This window comes from Eleutherodactylus coqui, chromosome 1 (genome assembly GCF_035609145.1).
Source record: "Eleutherodactylus coqui strain aEleCoq1 chromosome 1, aEleCoq1.hap1, whole genome shotgun sequence".
Taxonomy (NCBI): domain Eukaryota; kingdom Metazoa; phylum Chordata; class Amphibia; order Anura; family Eleutherodactylidae; genus Eleutherodactylus; species Eleutherodactylus coqui.
This window is the reverse complement of record NC_089837.1, coordinates 467495122-467512076: the sequence shown is the minus strand read 5'-3', so window position 1 is coordinate 467512076 and position 16955 is coordinate 467495122. Positions and strand designations below refer to the sequence as shown.

The 16955-nt window shown below is 41.7% G+C and overlaps 1 protein-coding gene across 4 annotated transcripts in view; it reads right to left on the bottom strand.

Moving 5' to 3' along the window:
* The window catches only part of SCN8A (sodium voltage-gated channel alpha subunit 8), a 122567-nt gene that overhangs the window by 75145 nt on the left and 30467 nt on the right, over window positions 1-16955 (bottom strand). For 2 of the 4 annotated variants that reach the window (XM_066584357.1, XM_066584355.1), the window contains exons 4-5: window positions 16502-16630; window positions 12028-12119 (exon numbers count right to left, since the gene is read on the bottom strand). In XM_066584357.1, coding sequence (XP_066440454.1) covers window positions 12028-12119; window positions 16502-16630 — 221 coding nt within the window. Of the gene's footprint in view, window positions 1-11822; window positions 11915-12027; window positions 12120-16501; window positions 16631-16955 lie in introns of all 4 variants that reach the window. The other 2 variants (XM_066584354.1, XM_066584356.1) reach the window with 1 other exon arrangement.

Sequence of the window (16955 nt, the reverse complement as noted above, 5' to 3'; positions counted from 1 at the left end):
GGGATAAGCTTTAAAAGGCGCTGAACAGGATTGAAAAAAGATGGATGCTTTCTTCCAAAAACACCGACACCTGTCCGCAGGTTGTATGTGGTAGTGGATCTCAGTCCCATTCTGTTCAATGGAGCTGAGCTGCAATACCAAACAACACAAGGGCAGGTGTAGCGCTGTTCCTGGAAAAAGGCAGCCATGTTTTTAAATCCTGTACAACGCTAGTAACTAAAGTAGCAACTCAGCAGATATCAACTCTATGAATGTTGGGTCTTCTTGACTTATATATCTTGCTGATTAAAATAGGTTTGGTCCAGCAGTCAAATGTTTCAAGATGTTTCCACTGTTTTATCTACAGAAAGAAACAAACAATCTATTAACCCCTTAGTGACCAGCCATAGCTTTTATATTATTTGTCTACATAGCTATATTAGGGCTTGTTTTTTGCAGCAGTTGTATTTTTAATGGCACCACTTTGGAATATGTATAATGTGATGTAAACCTTTACATTTTTTTAGGGGAATTGTTAAAAAAGTCCGGAAATTCCACTACTGTTTTTTCTTACTTTGTTCTATTGACCTTTATTGTGTGGTAAAAAACCATGACAATGGTATTTTCTGGATCAACACGATAATGGCGATACAAAGTTTATGTAGTTTTTCTTTCATGTTACTGCTTTTGTACACCATAAACACTTAGAGAATAACAGAAAATAGTTTCTCTGCTGCTGCATTACAAGACACAAAACATTTTAATTTTTCCATTAAAAGAGCTGTATAAGATCTTATATTTTTGTGGGACCACCTATAGTTTTTCTTGGTACCATTTTGGGCTAAGATTAACTTTTTAGTCTTTTTTATTTCGCTTCTTAGGGAGGTAAGAGCAGCAAAAAAAAAACAGCAACTCTAGAATAATATTTCAAGTTTCTTTCTTCACTGAGTGGCATAAATAACCTTTCAATCAATCTGCGGGTCAACACAATTACAACTAGACCAAATTTATGTAGTTTTTTTTAAACTATTTTTACACAATAAAGACACTTTATAGAAAAAATAAATAAATTTGCATCGCTGCATTCTGAGATCCATAACTTTTTAAAATTTTCCATCTCTGGAGCTGTCAGGTCTGTTTGTGGGAAGAGTTGTACTTTTCATTGATACCATTTTTGAGTACATGCGACCTTTTAATTGCTTTCATTTCAATTTTTAGTGAGGAAAATGGGCGAAAAATAGCAATTCTGCTCTTTTTTTAAAATTATTTTTCACATGGTTCACTGTGTGGGATAAATAACAGAATACTGCAAATGTTTAGGTCATTAAGAGCAATTGTTTTGCAGGGGAATTTTTTTTAATCTACAAGGTTTTTTAATAACATTTATTGAACTTTATTTTGAAGTTTTTTTTTAGTCTTTCAAGGTGACTTGGCGCAACGATTGTTTGATTACTAAGAAAGTACACTGCATTACTTCTGTAATGCACTGTACTATGGATATGCACTCAGTCAATTGGACTCTGCCAGAAGCAGAGTGTGATGGGGTAAGACACCTGGCAGATGCGGAGGTCTTTGTCAGGCCTCCACTCCAGTCACCCGCCACCATGCCGCGATCGCTACTGATTGATGCATTGAAGGGGTTAAACAGTTGGGGGCAGAGGTTTTTCCATTCTCGCTGTTCTATCAGGATATTAGGAGCTCAGCTGTCAGTAGACAACCCTGCACCGGGCCTGCTCCTGCTAGACTGCAGGATCAGGTGCTTTAAACCCATGCCGTATATTTACTATAGTGCAGGTTTAATGCCCAGCACCGATTGCTATATATCTACAGCACTTGGTCACTAAAAGGTTAAACCCACATGTAGTTTAAAACAAAGTAACCAATTTAATGAGCTCCATGCTGGATAGTAGAGCATAATGCAGACTGCCTTCTTTAGGCCTTAGTCACACGGGCGTTTTTTCACGCGATTTGCGCATCGCATGACGGATGCGCATGCGCAAATCGCGTGACCGGCGCCGAAAAATCGGCCCAAAAATCGCCCGAAAATCTGCTCCTAGCCGCGTTTCATTAGAAACGGGCAGGAGCTGTCCAGCGCATTGCATTCAATGGAGCCGGCAATACAGCGGCTCCATTGAATGCAAGCGCTGCGGGCGAGTGTGGGATGAATTGTCGGTAAGGGGTTAAATATATAACCCCTTACCTGCAATGCATCCTTAAATGTGAAAAAATAAAAAAAAAGGATGTACTCACCTGCTCCCGACAGCTGGAGATCCCGGCGGTCGGCCTGCAGTGGGTGTGAAGGAGGTGTGACTCAGGCTTGCCCCTGATTGGCTCAGCGCTGAGCCAATCAGAAGCAAGTCTCAGTCACACCCATTCATGAATTCATGAATGGGTGTGACTGAGATCAGCCTCTGATTGGCTCAGGCTGAGCCAATCAGGGGCAAGCCTGAGTCACACCTCCTTCACACCCACTGCAGGCCGACCGCCGGGATCTCCAGCTGCCGGGAGCTGGTGAGTACATCCTTTTTTTTTATTTTTTCACATTTAAGGATGCATTGCAGGTAAGGGGTTATATATTTAACCCCTTACCGACAATTCATCCCGCGCACGCCGGCAGCCCATTGCTTTCAATGGAGTCGGCTGTATTGCCGCTCCATTGAATTTAATGGGCAAACATTGTTCTTCTCTGCCACAGCTGTTCCAGCTGTGGCAGAGAAGAATGATTTGTCTTCTGTATGTTCTCAATGGGGTCGGCGCTGCTGCCGCCGGCCCCGTTGAGCGCATATAGAGAAGAGAACAGGAATCGCAGATCGCAGATAGGTGCGATCTGCGATTTCTGTTCTCTAATTTATCGGACGAGCGCATAAAAAGCGCTCATGTGTCCGATACCATTGCAAAGCAATGGTTTTAAAAAGTCGCCGGACGCATGCGCATGCGCAAATCGCGGCAATAAACGCCCGTGTGACTAAGCCCTTATGAGACAACATTAAAGGAGTATTCTGGTTTTAGTAAATAGGTTATACAATTTTCTAATAAAGTACTTTCAGGATCTCTACTTGAAGTCACTCGATGGAAACATTTATTCAGTTTCCAGAGCTAAAACTTTGTCCTGATCAGGTTATAACACAGAAACTCAGACTGCTACAAGACAGAGCCCCGACAACTAAGCTGTAAAAAGCTGTGCCGTTATGTGTCCATCATGTGATCAGGACAGATTAACTTCCAGTGGTAAACAAACAATTAGAGGCACTGCACTTACAAAAAAACTTGTACTTATATGATGGCCAGTGTGATAACTAGCAAAAGTGCAGATCATTTCATTTACATTTTTGTGCTAAAAAAGCCTTCCAAAGTACTGGCCACTACTGGTCACACTTCCTTCCAACTTGCTGTCCACTGCCTTTTGTCAAGTGGACTGGGTGTTGTCTCATGCTGCCCATTTCAATCTATGGAGAGGAGATGGGGAGCAGGAAGTTAATGACGGGACAGAAACTCACACAGGCGTGCTGCTGCTGATAAGAGCAGGTGTTTACTACCCTACAGCTACTGGATTCACATCTACACTGCTCAGTATTACTGTGCAATATTGTCTATGATGATGTTACTTATGCGGGTGTGGTACAGAGAGAAAGAGAAGATATTCTGCTATGCTATTTGAGACATCTCCAGCAGATAGTCTCCACCCACCATCTCTTGGAAAAATCAGAATTAGATATGGAGCTTGCAAAAGGGAAAGAAGTGAAAAATGTCACATACAAGTCATGTACTGGTCAGAAATTCTGTTACTCCTCGTGTACACACACTGCGACTAATTCTGAAGAGTCACCTGCAAGTATGGATAAGCTTTAACAATGAAGGCTCATATTCAATGTCTGCAAGCAGAGATGTTGCAAGTAGGAAAGCTGAAAAATAGTGTATTGGAAAATTGCATAACTTTTCTTTCAAAAATACATTGGCTATTTTGCTGAAACTGCAATACTCCTTAAGAACCCAAATTTAAAAAATACTATCAGTCTGTGAAAGAATGGGTCGTGAAGGGTATCGTTTTTCCTTAGGGAGAGCACCTAAAAGGTGTGAGACTTAAAAGGCCATCCATGCTCTTCTGGGAAATATATGCAAATGAGAAGATGGAAGAAAAGGCATTGTTCCATCTTCCCATCTGTGAAAGAATAGTTTGCTACCAAATATACGACTGTTAATACAAGTCACTGATGTCCTGTGTCATAGTCTTGCAGAAGCTCAGTATAAGTCTTATAACAAGATTCAAAAGTCTATTCCACACTTGCTCGTTTCCTAATGTCTCGTCGCGAGGACATATTTAGTTTCCAAAGACAATAAGGTTTGGACTTCTGAAGTGATTTAGAAATTTCACTCTAGAATTAAGAAATAACATTTGTAAATAATGATTTAACCCCATATTAGAACATTTTTTGGACCTTTGTCTCCAGGTGTTAATGCATAAATTATGTAACACTGCATTTTTTTCAAGAGTGGAACAAACTTTTGCAAAGACACAAGGCGGAGCTCTGCGTATACATTACTAGAGATCGCATAAGTAGCGATGCAAAAATGTGCGCACAGCATAAGCAAAGCATGCGCATTAGTTTGAACATGCTTAATCAAATATAAAGCATTGCTGTATTTTTTTTCTACACCAGAAAACCTAGGGATCAATCTCTGACAGAAAATAGGACTAGACATGAAATAGAATTAATGGTACCTGTTCACATTTAAAAGAAAAAATATATACTTTGAGCTTCAAACATATACTGGTACTATAGCTTCAGAAACTTAAGCCTGACAAGCCCAGGAGCCAATTCGTGCCGATTGCAGATAGGGCAGTTTAAGACCTTGTAGACACAATACAGTGTGCATGTAGGCATATCATGTGCCGCTGTAAGGTGCCCCTGTATGGAGCCATACTACAGAGGTGCATGACTTCTAGGGGACAATACCTCACTTAGGCCCCGTGCACATGGGCGGAAAATCCACGGCGGGATTTTCCGCAGAATTTCCGCCCGTGCCCGTCTGCATAGGATTGCATTACAAAACGCAATCCTATGCAGACGGCCGCGATTTGTCCGTGTGAAAACACATGCGGAAAACAAATTGCGGCATGCTCTATTTCTGTGCGGGTCTCGGCACATGACAGAGCAGACGTGGAAGAAGGTGAGCCACGCTGCTCCCTGTAGGGGCGCGGGTCGGATCCCACTGCAAGAATTCTCGCAGCGGGAACCGACCTGGGGGTCCGCAGGCGGCCTAATACAGCAACATGTCATGATTGTTTCCTGTATGCCCCTATATGACAGCATATACAATAAAACAAAGAAGGGTCAGCCAACCTGCAGCCTGTGAGTTTTTATACTTTGTTCCATGAAACACAAAACACTACTGTGATCAATCAATAGTAGTAGTAATGTTTTGCCATAAGCCTACTGACGGCTTTATGTCCGAAACGGTGCCACTACTAACAAATGATCAAAGTGTTGTTTTGTGATATGAAACAAAAAAGTATACACTGAGGCCTTAGTCAGACGGGCGCTTTTAGCCGCGATTTGCGCATGCGTCCGGCGATTTTATAAAACCATTGCTTTGCAATGGTATTGGACACATGAGCGCTTTTTATGCGCTCGTCCGATAAATTATAGAACAAAAATCGCAGATCGCACCTATCTGCGATCTGCGATTCCTGTTCTCTTCTGTATATGCGCTCAATGGGGCCGGCGGCAGCAGCGCCGACCCCATTGAGAACATATAGAAGACAAATCATTCTTCTCTGCCACAGCTGTAACAACTGTGACAGAGAAGAATGATGTTTGCCCATTGAATTCAATGGAGCCGGCAATACAGCCGCTCCATTGAAAGCAATGGGCTGCCGGCGTGCGCGGGGTGAATTGTCGGGAAGGGCTTAAATATATAAGCCCTTCCCTGCAATTCATCCTAAAATGTGTTAAAATAAAAAAAAAATTGTATACTCACCTTTCCGCTGCAGCCAGAGTCCAGCCGCGGCCGCTGTCAGTTCTCCTGAACTGCTTCTCGGCACTAATCAGCCGGCGGGGCTTTAAAATCCCCGCCTGCTGAATGATCTGCCTCTGATTGGTCACAGCCCTGACCAATCAGAGGCAGGTTTCACTCACACACCCATTCATGAATTCATGAATGGGTGAGTGACTGCTGCCTCTCAGCGCTGAGCCAATCAGGGGCAGGTCTGACTCACATCCATTCATGAATTCATGAATGGGTGTGAGTGAGATATGCCTCTGATTGGCTCAGCGCTGAGCCAATCAGGGGGCAGGTCTGACTCACACCCCCTTCACACCCACTGCAGGACGGCCGAGCGGAGCTCCGGCTGCCGGCAGAAGGTGAGTATATATATATTTTTTATTTTTACACATTTTAGGATGAATTGCAGGGAAGGGCTTATATATTTAAGCCCTTCCCGACAATTCATCCCGGGCTCGCCCGCAGCGCATTGCTTTAAATGGAGCCGGCTCTATTGCCGTCTCCATTGAATGCAATGCGCTGGACAGCTCCGGCCCGTTTCTAATGAAACGCGGCTAGGAGCAGATTTTCGGGCGATTTGCGGCCGACTTGCGCGCACCGGTCACGCGATTTGCGGATGCGCATCCGTCATGCGATCCGCAAATCGCGTGAAAAAACGCCCGTGTGACTAAGGCCTAAGAAGTTCCCCTACAACATGGAGTGTTGGCCATTCTTTTCTTTATTGCAGTGCGTTTGTGTAATGTGTGCTACCCTGTTTCCCTGAAAATAAGACCTATCATGATTTTTCAGGATGCTTAAAATATAATCCCTACTCCAAAAATAAGCCCTGCTCACAGTTCATAAAAAAGTCAATTTAAATAGAGTCCAGGCAACTATGCATGTAAAAAAGTAAAATCAATTGGCAATAGAATGCAGCAGGACAGATAGACCTTTCACCAAAAAAGCAGACCTCTGCAAAAGAAATGCATTCAAAAGACTCCACTTGATCCAAAACAATAAGGTTTGACAAGTGGCGGCCTTTCAGGTAGTCCTGCTGGTGTCATTCCACTTCTGAACTGATTATATTGTGTTGTGGCTGCTTCCGGGCCACCAGGGGACGCCAACCGCTACACTTGGCTGCAGTGAAACGCCGAAGAGAGCAACTGGAATGTCAAGGGACCTGATAGGACGTAACGCGCCTGTGACAGGAGTGACGCCAGCAAGACTACCCGTTCTGTGTGTGAGAGCCCAGCACTTGTCAGCCCTTATTGTTTTGGGTCTGTGGGGTCTTCTGAGTGCTATTCTTTTGGGGGTGTCTGCTTGTCTTGGTGTAGATTGTTGTACATGTAAAAATAAGAGATCCCCTGAAAATAAGCTCCAACGCATCTTTGGAGCAAAAAATAATATAAGACCCTGTGTTATTTTCTGGGAAACAGGGTATAAGCACACAGATATATTTTTAAGTGACTAAAGAATCACTATGATCATCATATGGCTAGTAATATGTAAAAAATATTGAGTCCCGATGTCAAAATTGGCTTCTGAGAAAGGGTTATGTTCCTCTGTCCCCTCTTCTGTCAATGCTTAGGAATCAGTAGCACTGCAGGGAGTGTGCACCACAGCCCCAGTTTTTCTATAGCTCACGAGGCGTAAGGAGCGGGGAGGCACACTGTATGAGAACGCGCCACACAAAAATATTATTCTTTATAAAGTGCCAACAAATTCTGCAGCACATAGTAATAATGAAAGAACAGCACTCCACGGGCCAAAAATATTTAGCTGAACACAGTATATCAAGGCACACACAGCTACTGTATCCTTAAAGGGGTTGCACAAAAATATAAGGCTATCCCATATCCACAGGATAGGTTATAACTTTATGATGGTCCCCCCACCAATCTTAAGAATGGGGGTCTTGACAGACCCCGCATTAATGAAATGGAGGTCACACATGCACATCACAGCTCCATTTATTTTAATGATTGCACCGGAATATTGCTGAGTTACGCGCACTTAACATCCTCCGGCACTGTAACTGACATAAATGAAGCGGTGGCGCACAAGAGCGACACTAAATTATGCGCCAATTCTACCAAGCACATAGAAAACGTTCAGTAAAGTTAATACCCCATTGGAAAAGCCATAAAAACTTGCACAGTTTTAGGGCTTATTCACACGTCTGTACATATAGGCCAGGTTTTCACGCCCGTCCGATATACAGTTTCCTTTTCTGCAGGGGGAGGAGTCGGCCGGGCTGGGAGCAGTGCACTGAGCTCCTGCCTCTGTTTGCAATGGGAGGTGCTGGATGGGGCGGAGCTAACTTCCACCCTGTCCCGCCTCCTCCCATTGCAAATAGTGGCGAGGGGCGGAGAGGGGGTGGGAGCTCAGTGCACTACTCCAGACCCGGCCCGCCTCCTTCCCCTGCAGAAAGGGTCAGCGTATATCGGCTGGTTGTAAAAATCCAGCCGATATACGGACGTGTGAATAAGCCCTTAAGTGGATGGCATGTGCAAGAACAAAGCACATCACTTACCTTTTTCTCACTGTTTATGAGAGTTAATTAAATATTGCATTCGCAATGTTTTATATAGTATACCAAACCCATACTTGCAAATTAAAGTAGATGCTTAAAAATACATAAATACAAAACGTGATATTCATGGTTAGCATCTTAACCATGAAACTAAGTATCACAGATAAAAACATAAAACAATCATAGCAAATAAAGGCATGCATCAGTCTTCAGAAATAAGCAACATTTTTCATGTTGGGAATCAAGCTTGGGATTTCAGTATTTTCATGCAAACCATTTAAACGCCAAGGCTGAGCCACATTCATGTATGAAATTTGCAAATGCCAATTAAATAAAGTAATTATAAAACATGAAAAACAATTCTACAACTTGCCTTTTTATGACAACAGAATCTCATAGTTCCGAAGAAGGAAGAAGACTGGGAATAGAATCTAAACTTTAGCAACACTTTTCTAGTTTTCCAGCACCAACTTCTTGCTATGGAGCCAAGTGGCAAGTGGAAGTGTCCTAAATAAATGAGTGCAGCATAGTGCACTATAGTAAATAATACATCACACTAGTACGGTACTATTTATCTCGATAATAAAGTATATTTCTAATACTATTTATGGCAATGTAGACATAAGGGGATACTTTCTTTCAAGCACTACATTTTGAGTGAAGCTATTATGCTGGAAATACTGGAAAAGTACTATAATCAGCACAATCTGCTTGTATCAAGTCCTATTTCAGAAGAATTTCTGAGTCACATAGTAATGTCGGCCTCATCTATGTTCATGCGTCAGATGCATTGTAGTATTTGGATACAAACTATAGAAATGCTCAGACCTAGGCCTGAAGAAAATCCTTATATTTCATATTCCTGGATGCTGAACACACAACACCATGCACAGTCTTGCAGAAAAAGTCTTCTCAATTTCCTGTTTTTATTCCAATAATGTCTACTTTTCTGATTTTCTGCCCAGTATTCTCTTACTAATACAATTAACCTTGGTTCACGTTGCGTTTGAGCGCTACATTCTCCATATACACTGAGAAAGCTCCCGATGTGTGTCTAAACGTGTCTATAAGCTCCATTTAGCCAACCGAGGCCAAAAGAGAGTCCACATGGTTTCTATTGGACTTCCATACGTTGGTATTCTTTTTTTACTGTATAGAAAAGCAGAGTTGACTATGCTGTTCTATGCAGAAGCATCCTGTAGAAAAAAACGTATGCTGTAAAGCATTCATTATTTTACAATGAGTGTCAGCAGAGGATATATGCCACCATGAACCTATACAGTGACATACCTCAGAGCATTCCATTAGAAGTATACAACATACAAATACCAAAGTATAAGTCTGATGGAAAGCTGAGATGTGAACAGATCCTTAAAGAAGCACTCCAGCAAACACACTTTTTTTTTCATCCCTGCACCCCTCACCTGATTTTAGCACACTCTGGACATCTCCTATATATTTTGCCTCCTGTCTTACTTAGCAGACACTGTCTGGATTTTTAGATTTTCCCCTGCTTTCTCCTCCTCCAAGCTGTTCTATCAATCCCATGATGCATCAGCATAGCCTCACACAACCAGCTATAGCTAGTACTATCTCTGCCTGCTGGGAGGTCAGTGTGATTCCCATTCCCCTCTATAGTTTCCTAAATAAGCCAAAGACCATAATTATACAGTCAAGAAGGATGTACAGTGATTTTCTTCATTATAACTGAGTGACTGGTGCCTTTAATTAAGTAATTATGATAGCAGTTTCTGTACCCCCCCCCCCCCCCCCCATGAATAGCCTGTGTGGTACAGTCCATCATAAAAAAAAAAAAGTTTGTACAGTCCATCATACAATTTCATCATACAAAAGGTTTTAGTAGTAGCCTTCTTGAGAAAACAGAAAGACAAGTAATTCCCAGAGGTCACTATGAGATCAAATAACCCATCTGAAGAGTATTTTCAGATAGAAGGGAATAACTAAATAAGGTAAGGGCTTATTTACACGTCCGTATATCGGCCAGGTTTTCACGCCCGGCTGATGTACGGTATCCCTTTCTGCAGGGGTAAGAGGCAGGCTGGGCCGGGAGCAGTGCATTGAGCTACCGCCCCCTCTCCGCCCCTAGCCACTGTTTACAATAGGAGGGGTGGAACAAGGGCGGGGCTAAGTTCCACCCAATCCCGCCCCTCTAATTGCAAATAGTGGCAAAGGGCGGAGAGGGGGCGGGAGCTCAGTGCACTGCTCCCGTCCCGGCTCACCTCCTTCCCCTGCAGAAAGGGAAACTGTGTGAGTAAGCCCTAATACTGAGTTATTTATTTTGGGTGACCAGTTGCAAAATCAAGGCCTTTAAATAAGTGGTGCAATGTGTAAATGTAATTTATTCACTGCTTGTGTGATACTTCATATATAAATAGTCCTCTCAAATTATTTCTTGTTAATATTTGCACAACTGGTTTTTTTTGTCAATTCTGTATTAACAATTTTTTTTATTTATCTCTTAACAAATGTACAGAAAAAAAGATATGATCAACCAGTTCACTCCTTTTCCCAACCAAATACTTTATTAAACCCCCCCTTCCCCCACACACCCCTCCTGTTTCCCCAACCTCTGTTATCTCTGTCCTGGATCCACCATCATATCATAAACCCCAAAACATGATCATAAAAAGGTATACATTAAATTAAAGTACCACATATAACTAACTTCATCTAAAAATTGTTGTTATGAGAAGTTTCAAAAAAGTTTCCATTCCATAACTTTTTCTTCCGATCCTCAGAGTGCAATAATATGGATAACAGTTTGCCGATCGGTGGAGTTGTAAAACAAGGGCATTGTGTAATATATTTTGATGACCAAAAGTCCTTCTTTTAACATCCGCTCCTGTTGGTTAGAAGGCGGACAGCGTAAAAATTGCTATATGTCCGTGAATGCAGTCTACAAGTGCTGTAGTCAGGCTACCTGTCAGTAGGAAGCGATCACGTTTCTGCTGATGCTGAAAAGGGTGCTAATGAGAGCGATCATTAGCTTCATGACCTACACATGTTCAGAAAGCCGGAGCACAAGGTGTGCAGGGTGCTGCAGCGTCATGCATCCAGAAGCTAGGAAACGTAATAGGCTTTATTAGTCAAACATGGGTTAACAAGAATATAACAGGTCGTAAGTAACCCTTTATTTTTTCATTGCATCTAAGTTGCTGAGTTGGACGTGGACACTATATGCATTCATGTTATCATAGAAAGGCACGCTGCAAATCCTGTCAAAAATGTATCTGCACCATTTTTGCAAGAAAAAGGAACATAATAACATCTACGCGAGATCAGCCTTAGTGTTTAAATTTTTTCTCACCTGGAATGACAGAGATAGTTTTCAAAGCTCGGAGAACTCTGAATGTTCTCAGCGCTGAGACATTCCCAAGGTCCACAAACTCTGTCACATATCTGCAATAAGGGAGGTCACACACAAACACAATGACAAAAACACAAAACAGCTACAACAGGAAGTACGTCACAGGGCCTAATCAACACCTAACATCAACTGCAGGCCACCTTACCTGGTATTACAGATATAGTTTTCAAAGCTCTCAGAACTCTGAAAGTGCGCAGAGCTGAAACATTGCCTAGGTTTACAAACTCTGTTATATACCTGCAGAATCAAATCAGAGTTACTTGTAATGGTGTGGATTGCTTCGTTAGAAGCACAACATCAACCAATCTCTTCCCAGGGCTCGTAAGACCACTATGCCCAAAAAGCAAGTGGTTCTCTATGAGAAAATTAGTGATAACATTGATAGAATGTATATGGAAAAGTTTCCATCCTCAGGAGGTTTGGCTTTAGCTCTTCTTTCCTGGGATTTCTCAGCTGCCTTATGCTGGCTACAAAGTCTTCCGTTGTCTTGTCTATTGGGTATACTAGAAGAAAGCTGTTAGAAGTGAGCTATTCTGGTCAGTTCCTGAAGGGTTAAAATATTTGCGATTGTTATTTAGAACTAATCTTGGGAGTTAACTTGAGTTTTGGATATAATGTATCTGTGGGGATTTAGCGTAGGGTAATTACAAAAAGAAGGGTGCAAAAGTAAAGAGGATGCATTGATACATGAAGTTACATACAACAGCAAGAATGACAAGAAAAGATAGAAGAAAAAGGTTTTAATGCACCTTACGGATGTTTAATGTTGGCGCCGTTGGTGACACTAGATGGCCAGGAACAACGCATCTCCGCTGCAGTGGAATGGACAACGGAGGACTCGTTCGCACAAAACTGGACGACTGACTTCTGCCGTATCACCAGCTGTCCCCACATTACACATCCATAAGTTGCATTAAAAACGTCGAGTTCTTCTAACTTTTGAAGACATTTTGGCTGTTGTATGTCAATTCGTGGATGACTAAATCAGCTTCAGGCTACAATCACACGGGCAAGCATGAAGTTGGGCTGAGAAACCCAGCCTGATATCATGCTTGTCAACACGCATTTTACTTATGGGTGTGAGGCGTTCTTCATGCAAAAATCTCTCGCATCACTTCAATGAAAATTGCGATCCTCTGGCACTTGTTTCACATGCGTCAGAGGATCGGCAAGCGTTTCCCATTGATTTCTATAGGATACGTCATATTTGTGCAAGATTCGCGCTCGTGTGAATGTAGCCTAAAAGCTCATTCACACAATCGGGATTTCGGCAAGTATTATGGCCGCGGTGTATGGGCGTGGGGCACATGCTGCACGGAGTCGATGAAAGTAAATTAGACTTTCATTGATCCATTCACATGTATGTTTAGAAAGGAAAAAGCTGGAGGGGATTTGAAGCTCTGTGTCAGAAGATCGAAGGTCTAAATGTAGATTATGAGGGGAATAAGCACTGAATTTTGGACCTAAAAAGGTGTTAAAAGGTGGAGATTCACTTCAAGTCATATGATTTAGCTCTTTAGTTCCTAGTGGCTAGATGGGTAGCACTGAATGTATATTTTTAGATACAATTTTTCTGTTTTTCAATTTATTTCGAATCAATAAATACCCATTTTCTCTGTGGTCCTAAGGAAGAACCTCTGGACACCAGAAATAAAGTATTGTATGGGAGAAGCTTCTATCTGTAAATAGATATATATGTTGCTACCAAAGGAGAAGCTGTACTGCCCTGCTTCTGTGAAAACACAGCTTTTGGCCTTATTCACACGACCTTGCGGCTATTTTAGCTGCGTGCACAAATCACGACCATCTGAAGCATTGGACTCCAATGTATCCATTCAGATGAGTGATTTTTAGGCACATAAAAACTAAAACGAATAATAGGGCATCGGTGACCGAAAACGCTGATCGATTTTATACGGTGCATGAAAAGATAGGTCTTGCTCTATCTTTTGCCGAGATACGGCGAAGGCTCCCATAGACTCCTAGGGGAGCTGAAAAAAAAGGGAGAGGGAGTTTAGCTGGAGAAAGATTACAGCTGCCTCTAGTTAACCATTAAAAGTCATTCCGAGGATTTCTGCCAACTGAGGGATTTCCACGCTGCAGCGTATATTTTCGCTAATACACCACAGGAGTCTGTGTGAATGGACAAGAAAATGCAAATTGAGATCGGGACTTGATTGCAGCTATTTGTGTTTTACAAGATTGTTGGCCACGATGCGGTCCACGTAAAATCGCATGTTGTCGTGTGAAGGAGGCCTTAGGCTAAGTTCACATAGGAGAGTGTAATATCGCATTTACCAACATGCGATTTCCCCACAGATGTGAGGCATTTTAATACCAAAACCGCCTTGCATCACTTCTGGGAAGTAGCGATCCTCCGCCATGGTTGACTGCCGTGGGAGAGGATCGCAAGTGTCTCCTGTCGCGGTACAAAGCAGGGGGGGGGAACAAAAACCTTTGTGTATGACCCCATTCAAAAGATTTTCTCGGCCGTGTGATAACGGCTTCAGAAATATGTTGCAGGATTAAGTGTGAGATGGTATCTAAGTAGAGATGAGCGAGCACACTCGGATAAGTCAGTTACTTGAGCAAGCCTTACTCTTCTTGAGTATCTACATTCTTGTCCGAGCGTGCTCGGGGGGCGGGGGGAAGAAAGAGATCTCTCTCAGTCTCTCCCCCGCTGCCACTCCGAGCACGCTCGGACAAGAATACACTTACTTGAGAAGAGCGAGGCTCGCTCGAGTAACTGACTTATCCGAGCATGCTCGCTCATCTCTATATCTAAGTATATGGTACTAGTACTGCTCTTTAGGGAACCTCTCAGTAGTATGTTTTCAACTCCTGACCTTAAAGTTTGTGATCATTTTTTCCTGGAAATGGTTTATATCAGTTTAGACTTTTTTAGCACATAGTCATAGGACTTCTACATGCAGCGTCTCAGTTTTAATTTAAGGAATGAATCACTTATTAGGTAATTTCCTGATTTTCTATGACTCGGTCATTTAAGAATAAAGCAGGTTTCTTTACCATAAATAGCACAAAATGGTACAAAGACAGACATTTCTCTTATTTTCTTAAATGAATAGAAAGTCCTGACTTTGTAACATCGGGAGATACGATTGGTCGGTATTACAATACTTTTATCTTCAAGTACTGTATTAGTTAATAGAGTTGTCATACATTGATATGGAGGGCCTGAAAATGTCCTTGCGTTCATCATATCTTCACAGATACAAGCACAATCTCTAGAACACTTTGCTCAGGACAAACAAATCATGATTTACTGTAACAAAAACCCTTGAAGGCCTGCAGTTACATTAAGTATATTCTCCTGAGGCAGGAAACACCTATGATCAGCTATCGATAACAGAAGATTTGGTCACTGACTAGTACTAGCACAGACAACTATTTGATTTGGTTACTTTTTGTTCAAATATACAGATTAAATCTGTAGCAGAAACACAAAGTGGATTGCTGTAACACAATCAATGCAAATAAATATACACTAAAGGCCCTTTATAGAGATGAGCGAACCAAACCTGTAGAACCAGAATTTGGGTTAAATGCTACTAAAACCTCAGTTTGGCAAGAACCCAAACCTCAGGTTGTTCATTTCTGCTAATTCCAAAGTTCTTAACAACCCTTAAAACTAGTATTGAACCCCATCTAGGAGTTTGAAGGTGATGGTTGTTCTTCAACGGATGTAGCTCATTGGTTAGCACTGTTATGCTGGGGTCCTAGGTTCAAATCTGACCAAGGACAACATCTACACGAAATTGGAAAAGTCCACCCCCACCGTTCACCACTAGTTTTAGAGGTTTTTTTAAGAAGTTTCGATTAAGTTTAAACTAATTTGGACCGGACCAAACGTTTTGACGGAATTCTGAAAACCGGTCTAACCAAATTAAAAGTTCACTCATCTCTAGTCCTTTATATTGTAAAGTATAAAAATCGAAGCACCAAAGCTATTACATTACACACAATTGCATAAGGAAATGTCCAAATTCTGCTTTTGACAATGGCCCTGGGAACTCTGATTTAACTAAAAAATGTCTATATTTTCCTCTAATACTTTCTATTCTAATAAGATGAAGAGAATGGTTTGGGAGAGCCTCATTTATTCATATAACCTCTAAATTATTCTACATTTCTATATAGCAAATGATCACAAGGGAGTACATCTACATCTGGAGAGCCACATGTTGGGGAACAATACTGCTAATGTATGCATACCCTTGTATTTAAGATATCTTGGGGCTGCGGAATATGTTGGCGCTATACAAATAAATTAATAAAGATTATTATCTACTAATTACTAGATAATTACCCGAATAAAACATAATTTGAGACCAATGTATACACCTCCAATGCAACGATGCAGCTCCCTGGGTTCTTTTGTTTTCATTGGTTTCTTGTAAGGAAATGAATGTAAATATGAAGATATATGAATGGCATCACAGCCATGATGTAAAACCCACAAAACAGGCTTTTGCACTGGTGTCCTGCTCATTTGTTTCTATAATTCTCAGACTATATTGTACCAGCTACCTATGCTTGACTGTGACAATGAGAACCAGACACAATAAAGAAGAAACAGATGAAGAAATAAGGAAACTTACGCCATCATGATGACGCTGAAATCTAACCAGTTCCATGGATCCCGCAAAAATGTAAAGCTGTCTATACAAAAACCTCTTGCAATGATTTTCACAAGTGATTCAAATGTATAAATTCCAGTAAAAGTGTACCTGTGAAAAACAAACAGCAGACATATCATTAAGTCAAAGATTACTACAGTTCAACATATCTTCATATTAATCTCTGAATTAAAGGGGTTAAAGTCCACCTCTACACTATTGATTAGCTAACCTTAGAATAGTTCATCAGTAGTTGATCAGCAGAAGTCCACCACTCAAGTTCAGCAAGAACAGTGTCTGCGTTACCAACCCGGGCTGCTGCAATATATGGCGACTTACCTGCTTCCTGTTTTATACACACTGACAACTCCCGGGAGAACAGCTGATCAGTAAGGGTTCAGTGCGGAAGACCCCCACCGATGAACTATTGATGACC